The sequence below is a fragment of the Arachis ipaensis genome, chromosome B8 (assembly GCF_059453495.1).
Source record: "Arachis ipaensis isolate K30076 ecotype BB chromosome B8, ASM5945349v1, whole genome shotgun sequence".
Lineage (NCBI taxonomy): Eukaryota > Viridiplantae > Streptophyta > Magnoliopsida > Fabales > Fabaceae > Arachis > Arachis ipaensis.
Genome location: NC_142443.1, coordinates 123,322,101 through 123,332,583, shown reverse-complemented (window position 1 = coordinate 123,332,583; position 10,483 = coordinate 123,322,101). Strand labels below are relative to the sequence as shown.

General features: G+C 30.8%; 1 protein-coding gene across 1 annotated transcript; it reads right to left on the bottom strand.

Annotated features, from left to right (window-relative positions):
• Positions 1-438: 438 nt before the first annotated feature.
• Positions 439-7,762, bottom strand: LOC148549703 (glutathione S-transferase T3-like). Its single transcript, XM_088495758.1, has 2 exons — positions 7,681-7,762; positions 439-1,217 (listed from the first exon to the last, which is right to left on the bottom strand). The coding sequence occupies exons 1-2, from the start codon at positions 7,760-7,762 to the stop codon at positions 439-441; spliced, it is 861 nt and encodes a 286-aa protein (XP_088351884.1).
• Between the last annotated feature and the right edge of the window lie 2,721 nt (positions 7,763-10,483).

Genomic DNA, 10,483 nt, shown 5'->3' with positions numbered 1-10,483 from the left:
GTTTTGCAACGGCTACTTAACGGCTAGTTTTGCAACGGTCACTTTCATGAACAATAACGGCACAATAATATTGACTAATTTAAAAACTTACATCAGAAATAAATAAAACAAACTACATCACATACCAGTAATACGCAATAAAAATAAGAACATACTACATAACTCTACGAATATAAGGAACCATTAAGTAAACCACTTGGTGATTATTTTCTCACATGCAATCTCATGAAGAGCTCGTCGTTTTTCACTCATTGTAGACGTGTCAGCATTAAGTATTTGCATATCCATCTCCCTTTCCCTTTCCTTGGCCATCCTTTCCATTTTCCTTTCTTTTGTTTTTATCTCCATTTCTTTAATATACCTCTGAGTTTGTAATTCTTGTTCTTTCATTGCCGCTTGAGCTTGTAATTCTTGTTCTTTCATCGCCGTTTGAATTTGTTACTCCTTCTCTTTGATTGCCATCATTTTTGCTCTATGTTCCTTCTCCTCTTCTCTTTCTTTTTCCCTTTCCATTAGTTCCTTTTCTCTAACATTCTTAATATCTTCCATGAGAGATAATTTTTTGACAACCGATGATTTTCTTTCGCTAAAATCTTCAGACATCTGTGCTTTTTCCTTACCTTTTCGCTTGCTCTTCTTTGATCCTTGTGGGCGAACGGGAGATTCCACACCGGGTTCGTCAGCCAACGGTGTTTCTGGGTTTGATGAGGATGAGTATGCTCCAGTTGCACTAACCTTGGTTCTCTTTGAGCCGCCACTCTGTGTAGGTAGTTGGCTTCTCCATTTTTGCTCCAACCGAAGCATGTTCCAATGCCTCTCAAAAGTGAATTTTTGACCATAATGTGTGGAATAAAGTTTATAAGCCAACTCCTTTATATCATCAGCGTTCGAACCACTCCTTATGTTTCGAGTAGCTTGATCGTAGCAACCAGCAAATTGTGCAACAACCTTGTTGATCTTATACCATCGTTTCTTACATGTAACTACCCCCCTTGTCATGTCGGAGAAAAATTCTACACAGTAGCTATGAATTCGACTCCAAAATGTTTTCCCCTTTTGATCGGTACCAACTACAGGGTCAGTTGAAATATTTAACCATGCACTGATCAGCATCTCATCCTCTTTCCAATGCCAATGTTGAATACTATCTTGCCTCTGATCTTCAATATCATCATCATTGAGGTCGATAGCATCTAATCCACGAGGGTTGGCAAAATCTGAATATTGCGAATTTGGACTAGATTGTATAGGAGTTTGAGAGGATGGGTTAGAAGAGCCACCAACACCAGATGAGTTATGTCTTGATGCACTTAATTGAGTTGGAAATGGCAAGGAAGTTGGAGTAACATTTCCGATAGAGGGGTTGAATATGGATGAAAATGGAAAATGGGGTGTTTGTGAATTTTGATTTTGCGGTTGGAATATAGGAAATTGATTATTACAAGGAGCTTGAAAATTGAAATTAGAAAGATTTTGTGGATTTACATTTTGAAATGTATTTGGTAGTGTGAAGTTTTGGTTTGGAACTTGAGAGTTTGAGGTTTGAGATTGTTGGGTATTTGAAATTTGAGGAAAGTTTTGTAAGTAATTGAAGAAAGAGTAGAGTTAGTTTGGATCCATTTTTTCGAACAAAAAATAATAGTAGCAGAATTATGATTTTGTAAACTTGGAAGATGAAGAAGAGTAGTAGAGAGTGTGAGAATAAAAGTGTATCTAAATGGTATATATAGAGTAACAAAATATTAATTTATTAATAATAACGGTAACATAGTAATGGCTAGTTTCTAACGGCTATTTTTACAACGGCTAGTTTTGCAACGGCTAAATTAATATAACAATATAAATATAAATAATATTTAATATTAATTATGATATAAATAATTAATATAAATTATTAATTAAATAGAAATTTAATTATTTAATTATTATAATTATTAATAAATTAATTATAATTTAATTACTTAATTAATATAAATTATTAATTAAATAAAAATATCAATATTTAATATAATTAGTCATTATAATTATTATTAAATTAATTATTATTTAATTATATAATATAATTATTTATTTTTTATTTTACTTGCCATTTGGCAATTGTGTATTGGTTAATGGGAGTCCCCATTTAGAGGGACTCTCTCGTTTTGAATTGCGTGAAGGAACTCAAGTGAGTTCCTCTCCAACGTCCCATTTCTCTTTTCTCTTTGATAACACAGTAGGAGGGTTCCAAATATTTGCCCGTTGGAGATGCTCTAAGGTAAGAGCCATCTGTATATAGGGGTGTCCGCGGATCAGATCGTATCGAATATGGGCGAAAATTCGATCCGATCCGCACAATTTTCATCGGATCGGATCGGATATGATATCCGCACTTTTTAGTGTCGGATCCGATCCGATCCGTACATTTGCGGATCGGATCGGATCGGATATCGAATATATCCGCATAATTAAACGTTCTCTTTTTAATCATATTTCTATGTAAAAGAATTCGATAAAAATATTTCTTTCATAGTTTTAAACTTATTTATTCCTAAATTATTTTTAATCGAACTCTCTCTAAATAACAAAAATAAAATAATACAATATATGAATAATAATTACTAACTAAAACATACAAACAAGTAAATATAATACCAAACATATATATATATATTTTAATTATTATAGTGCGGATCTGCGGATCCGCGGATCGGATACGCAGATGTAGAGCAGATATCGGCGATCCAATCCGCAAAGAGTGCGGATCGGATCCGATCCGATCAATTTGTGGATCGGATCGTATCCGCAATTTTCGGATCGGATGCGGATATTTACCGCGGATCTGCGGATACGATGGACACCCCTATCTGTATATATAAATTACCTTGTATAGTGTGGTGTCATGGCATTCAAAAAAAGCACTAAATGTTGTAAATTTTTTACATCATCGAACTTTAACATCCAACAAGTTTAAAACATGTGACGGGTAGCACTTTATACATATATACACTCAAGTGATATGCATCTAATTTAAGTATTAATTTTTTATTCAAATTGCTTTAATTAATTATTCTAAAAAATTTAACTTTGTAAATAGTTAATCTAAAATTTTTTAGCAATTCTTTTCGTAAATCAATTATAGGAGCAAAATATAGAAATAATCAAAATAAAATTGTATAGCATTATTATATATTGTATATAATAAAACGCTTACACATAAATAAGAGAAATATACAATATTTCATATGTAACTAAGTGCTAAATTAAAAATAGAGGAATGAATTTAAAAAAATAATGTTACATATTTAAGTTTTTTTGTTAATTTAATTTAATTAAGTTAGTCTAACATAATAACAATTAGTTATGACTAATATTATTTTAAGTTTTATTATTTAATTTAATTAGATTTAGTTCATAAAAAAATTTAAATTTGTAGCATTACTCATTTTAAAAAGCATAAGTATTTTTTTCATTAAACCTATAAATACAAATAATTCTATTTTTGACAATAGTATGTATTATAATTGATGAGGAAAAAAATTAAAGGTTAAAACTATTTCGTGTTAAATTCTAAAAGATTTATCGGTATACCTTGTTTATAATACAATTTTTTAGAAGGCGATCATAATTTTGCAATAAAAGTTGAAATTCATCATTGCTATTTATCCATGATAATACAACATAAAATTATCTGAGTAAAAAAAAATTTCGAAGATAATAAATTCTAATTCTAAATCATGTTTGTTCTTGAGACTTTTTTATTATCAGGATAAATAAAAACTGTCTTTTTTAAAATTTACAGATAATATCTCGTTGGGAATAAGATTCATTCTTTGAATCAAAATAATTTTTTAATTTTATTACCTGCAAAAGTTAGGATTTTTTATTTTAATAAATAAATAAACTATAATAATTATCGAAATAAATAATTTAAAAAATATTTACCGAAATAAATATCCCTTTCTTATTTCGTTTACATTATAAACGAGATAATTTTGTATGTATCTAACGTGTGTAAACGAGATATACACATATCTCGTTACATTGTAAACAAGATATATATCTGTGTAAACGAGATACATGTATTTTTTAAAAAAAAAATAAAATAATAAAAAATATTAATATTATCAATAATCCAAATTTTTAGCATACAATTAGTACATAAAAAGGTTGGTAGAAGAGATTAAAATGGATATATTTGATCAATTAGTACTCAAAAAAGTTGATGGAATTAGTGCTGAGAGATAACCGTTTCAATTCGCTTCCCACTATCCATCAATCTTTTTGAGTACTAATTGATCAAACATATCCATTTTAATCTCTTCTACCAACCTTTGTATGTACTAATTGCATTTGAATTATTAATAATATTAATATTTTTTATTATTTTTAAATTTTTTTTTTTAAAAATCTATGTATCTTGTTTACGCTGTAAACAAGATATACACATTTTGTGTTCACTCCTCTTATCTGATTTACATTGCAAAATTATCTCGTTTATAGTATAAACAAGATAAGAGAGATATTTATTTCGATAAATATTTTTTAAATTATTTATTTTAATAATTATTATAATTAATTTATTTATTAGAATAAAAAATCCGCAAAAGTTATACACTCTATTACACAATTTTTCTCTCTTCTCACAGTAGGCTAATTTCAATACATAAATCATTTGACTCGTCTATATTTCTTAGCAACGCAACTGGATTCTCTCTTTAGAACTAATTTATATAGTAGAAAATTATAATAATTTATCTCATTTAGAATTTTAGAAAAAAAAAGACCACCAACTCGCATTTTATATTACTTTTTTCAATATACACATAATCATAACTGAAGTAAACTCTTTTTTGAAGAAACGTTGACATTATATGGTCATTAACTTTATTCTTTGACAACATCCAATCTAGAGTTAGTATTTATTCAAGGGGAGTTTTATAGTATGGATGGGATTAAACATCCATACTTATGAATATTATGTGAACATTTTGTTTAATGAATATGTTTTGGTTGTCCATGTTTACAGGTTCGACGGATGGAAAAAGTATGTCAGGAAGTAACAGTGATTTTGTATATACACTGCACAATATAAAAAAATTAATAAATGTAATAAGATATTAATTATTTTTTGGCAAGTTAAAATTAATGGATAAGTTGTATTTTTTTTGTGTATGTGGTCATTACTGGATATTGGACTTGGGTCACCATTTTTATGTAACTGTACAGAAATAAATTTTTTTGTAGTTAAAAACAAGTCAAAGATAGCATTAAAAAAAATGGGCTAATATGTTTTTGGATTTGTTTGGGTAATCTGATTTTTTAATTTCCAGAAAATGTAGCAAAGTTTCTCTAACTTTTTTTTTGTCATGGTATTCTCGTATAATGGAAGGAATTGTATATTGTTAAATGGATAAAGAAAATAAAAGAATGCAGTGTATTGTTTTGATATTTAACCTAAAAAAATAAATAAATAAATATGTGATGTATGTTACTAATAAAACAGAAAAATAAAATATTATTTTTCATGGCCACATATACAAAAAAAAAATACAACTTTTTCATAAGTCCCAACTTGTCAAAAAATAATTAGCATTTCATTACATTTATTAATTTTTCTACATTGTGTAGTACATCTGCAAAACCACTGTTACTTCTTGACATACTTTCCCATCAGCCGAACCTGTGAGCATGGACAACGAAAACGTGTTCACCGAACAAGATGTCCACATAATATCCACAGGTATGGATGTTTAATCCCATCCACACCATAGAACTCTCCTTTATTCAAACCTATATGTTTTTTTCCTTGATTTTTTTCCTTTTCTTTTACTTATATTATATCTTAATAAAAATATGTTCAAATAATATTTAATAATAAGATAGAGAATTTATACTTCTATTAGAAAAGAATTGGTCTTTTTACAAGTTTTAAGTATTTGATTTTTTTTTTTGAGATCTAAATAAAATATAAAAAATTCAATTTTATTTCATTGATCATTAAGAAATTTTACTTTGATTTTAAATGGTTTATAAAATTAATATAAAAATGCAAAAAATTATAACTAAAATTATTTATTATATTATTTTATATAACACATATAAATCTAACTAAATGTAATTTAAATTATTTTTAATTATTATTATCATTATTATCTGTCATTTAATTATTTAATATTAATTTTTCAGTGCAAACTCGCCTTGCTGGCAACTAGTATGATATTAATGGCGAGCAAAATAAAAAATTGAATGAGTGTGCTTGGCTTGCTTTGCTACGATAAATTATAATATCAAATAGTCTTTGAAAGCAGAGATGAGTTACATCAAAATTTAATATCAATGAAATAAATATCCATACATAATGTAATGAGTTAAATTTCATTCTTTTAATTTCTAAGGAGAAAAATAGAAAAGGAAAGGAACATTGTAAGATTGAGAATGTAATTGGTTGCAACGACTTCATATTAAAGGTGGGAATGACAAGATTGGTATTCCAAGCTTCTCCATGAGCACTTTATGCAAGTATTTCCCATCATCCTTTGGTCCCCACAATGATTTTATTACCTTTGCCAGCCGGTAATGTTCGTTGTTCAACATAGCTAGGCCCACTATAAGAAATTAAATAATATGGATTTGTATAATTTTTTGAATATGTGGAGCTCTATTTTAATGAATTTTTAGTGTACATTTTTATATTTATTGACATTCAATCCAAAATTTTTAGGTTGATAAAAGTAATTATTTATTTTAAAATAATAAATACATAAATATAAACTAACTTTATTTATATGGGCTTGTTTGGGCGTCATTTTCGGAAAATATCTTTTTTTAATGATATTTTTAAAAAAAAATTTACAAAAATAAAAGTAATTTTATATTTGGATATCTCATGTAAAATAATTTTTTTTTATCTATCAATTATGTTTGAATAAAATAACATAAAAGTACTTTTTTTTCGTTTATTACGTGAATTTTAAAAAAAGATGTAAATTGTAACTTTTCAAAAATGATATTTTTTTTCTAGTGTTTTTATTTTTACTATTAGAAATTTGATAAACACACTAAAAAATAAAAAAATATTTTTTTATTAAAAAAATCTATTTTTATCAATTTAATGACTTCCAAACAAATACTATATATAATACCACTTAATTACATATTTATATAAAAAGAATGAAACTTGATTAGTTTTATGTGTAAATGTGTAATAATACCCTTAAGATAAAAGGTAACTATATGTGTTAAAAAGAAAGATGAAAGGATATATTTGAAAAGCGAATTATTACTTATGTTATAGGAAAATTCTTGAGCAATGTTTCAAGTAAAATGGTTTGATATCTTTAGTAACAAAAAGTGGACAGTTATATTTATTTAGAGGAGTTAAGATTGTAGTTACAAGGCCTCCCGTGCTTGTTCCTAATGTCACATCGATAAGTAACGAGAAAGTATAGAAAACAATAATAAATTTGAATAACGTGAACCATGAAGTAAAAAAGAAAATTAAATTTTAATTAAAAATTAGATTGTTAATTAGTTTTATAAAAATATTTGATAACTAAAGAAAATTAGTTAAAAATAGCTATAATTTATCTTATTTAATATTTATTAATTGTTGTAATAATTAATGAATGCTACATAAAATAAAATTTAGCTGTTTTTTTGTCTCAATCTCCGGTCCTCTTCTCGCTGTCGTAGCCTCACTTGCGCCGTTACAACCACCCCTCCCAGTCGGCCGTGCCGATGCCGCCGTGGATTCCAACTGATGCCGCCGCGGGCTTCGCATACGCCACCAAAAACTCAACAATGCCGCTGTTTGAAGTAACCGTGTGAGTATGTTAGATATACCACACACGTGCTTAAAGGCAATAATATATCAAATAAATTACTTACTTTTAATTCTCACTCATGTCTCTTTTATCTATTCAAATTTTTTCTGTTTTTTGTTTTTCCAATTTTATGGTTACATCAAATCATAAGGTGGTTATATGCCCTTTTACATTTTTTCCTTTGTTTAATAAAAATTAAATTTTTTTTTTGGATGTGGATGTTCATTTTACTAAGTATATAGACGGTTATTTTCATTTCAAAGTGGATGTTCATTTAATTTGGATTAGATTTATGTAGATACAATAAAATTTTCTAGATGTTCATTTTATTAGGTATGTTATTTTCATTCAAAACTGACGACTTGATGGAGAAAAAGCTCGACGACGTTGAAGCTGGCTAGTGAGGGAAGGACCGACGGGGGCAATTAAAATTCAGATTTCTAATTATTTAAATAATTATTAACAGATTTTAAAATTTGAAAATCAGCCATTTAAAATTTAAAATTTTAAAATCAGGAGTAATAGCGGATGGTTAAAATTTGAAAAGGTAAAGTAAAAAATTTTTTTGTTATTTGATTTGGGTGGTTTTTTTTTAATCTTTGCTGGGCCAAAAAATTAGCCCGTTATTCACGTTGTTCAGATTTTTCGTTGTCTTTCTAATAGAACTGGTAAGTAATACTAGAAAAATAATAATTTAAAATTATCTTATTTAGAATTTGATCTTCATTACACAAAAGAAAAATAATATAAAGCAAAAAAAAAATCTTTACAAAAGAATCTTTTAAAATAAAAAATTAATAAAATAATTGTTACGGCCTGGCCCAACATCACTCGGGCCGACCCGACCCGTAGTCCATCCGACCCGAACGGTCGGGTGCGAGGCGCCCAACTGCCGGCCCGGACACGCGTCCTTGACAGCTCTGCTACAGCTGTAGGGGGAAGCTTCGAGGAAGGTGGGTCTGCCCTTGTGGGACCCACTTCTGACACGGTATATATGGGGAGGGTCCTATCCCTCTCCCGAGGTACGACACACATCACTTTATGCCTTTTTCGCCTGCACACCTGACTGACTAGAGCGTCGGAGTGTCTTTGCAGGTGACACCCCCCTTTTCTACACAAAGAGTTCGGAACGTCGACTACTCCACCTCCAACCCAGTAACCCAGAGCCAGGCGACACCTCATTTCACCAACCGAAGCATCATCCAGACCCGTCCGGTACACGAGCTACCGAACATTGGATCGTCTGTGGGGGTCGCCTGAATGGACGTTGTACTGGGTCTTGGAGAACCAGGCCGCGGGGCCGAGCACAGAGGGGAGGCCTCTGTGGCTTCCTCCCGGGAGCGCACGAGGTCCCCTCCACGACGAACCGAGCCGTCTTCTCGATCACAAGAAAGATGCCTGATGAGCGGATAATTTATACGCTTTTTAGCATTGTTTTTAGGTAGTTTTTAGTATGATTTAGTTAGTTTTTATTATATTTTTATTAGTTTTTAAATAAAAATCACATTTTTGGACTTCAGTATGAGTTTGTATGTTTTTCTGTGATTTCAGGTATTTTCTTGCTGAAATTGAGGGACCTGAGCAAAAATCTGATTCAGAGGCTGAAAAAGGACTGCAGATGCTGTTGGATTCTGACCTCCCTGCACTTGAAGTAGATTTTTTGGAGCTATAGGGGCCCAATTGGCGCGCTCTCAATTGCGTTGGAAATTAGACATTCTGGGCTTTCCAGCAATATATAATAGTCCATACTTTGCCCAAGATTTGATGGCCCAAACTGACGTTCAAAGTCAGCCCAAGGAATTCTGGCGTAAAACGCCCAAACTGGCACCAGAATTGGAGTTAAACGCCCAAACTGGCACCAAAGCTGGCGTTTAACTCCAAAAATAGCCTATGCATGTGAAAGATTCAATGCTCAGCCCAAACACACACCAAGTGGACCCCGGAAGTGGATTTCTGCATCATTTACTTATTTCTGTAAACCCTAGGCCATTAGTTCATTATAAATAGGACCTTTTACTATTGTATTTTCATCTTGGATCTATCAATCTTTTAATCATGTTTTGATGATTGAATCCTCTTTGGGAGGCTGGCCATTCGGCCATGCCTAGACCTTTTTCACTTATGTATTTTCTACGGTGGAGTTTCTACACCCCATAGATTAAGGTGTGGAGCTCTGCTGTTCTTCATGAATTAATACAAGTACTATTATTTTTCTCTTCAATTCACGCCTACTTCTTCTCTAAGATATCCACTCGCACTTCAACCTGATGAATGTGATGATCCGTGACACCCATCATCATTCTCACCTATGAGCGCGTGCCTGATAACCACGTCCGTTCTATCTGCAATAGCTTGAGTGCGTATCTCTTGGGTTTCTAATCTAAGATTACAACATTCGTGATATAGGCTAGAATTATTGGCAGCCATTCCTGAGATCCGGAAAGTCTAAACTTTGTATGTGGTATTCCGAGTAGGATCTGCGAAGGGATGACTGTGACGAGCTTCAAACCTGCGAATGTGGGGCGCAAGTGACAATGCGCAAAAGGACAATGGTCCTATTCCGATGCTAGCGGGAACCGACAGATGATTAGCCGTGCGGTGACAGCGCATGTGGAATTGTTTTCATCCGAGAGGATCATACAGCTTGCCATGGAAGGAGGTAACGCATGGTTGGAAGA

Bases quoted from the DNA above. Each gene is read 5' to 3' on its own strand.
- LOC148549703 (XM_088495758.1), bottom strand. From the start codon at position 7,762: ATGCGAAGCCCGCGGCGGCATCAGTTGGAATCCACGGCGGCATCGGCA. The intron at 1,218-7,680 runs GTGAGGCTACGA...CGCAATATTCAG, and splicing joins GGGTGGTTGTAACGGCGCAA to ATTTTGCCAACCCTCGTGGA.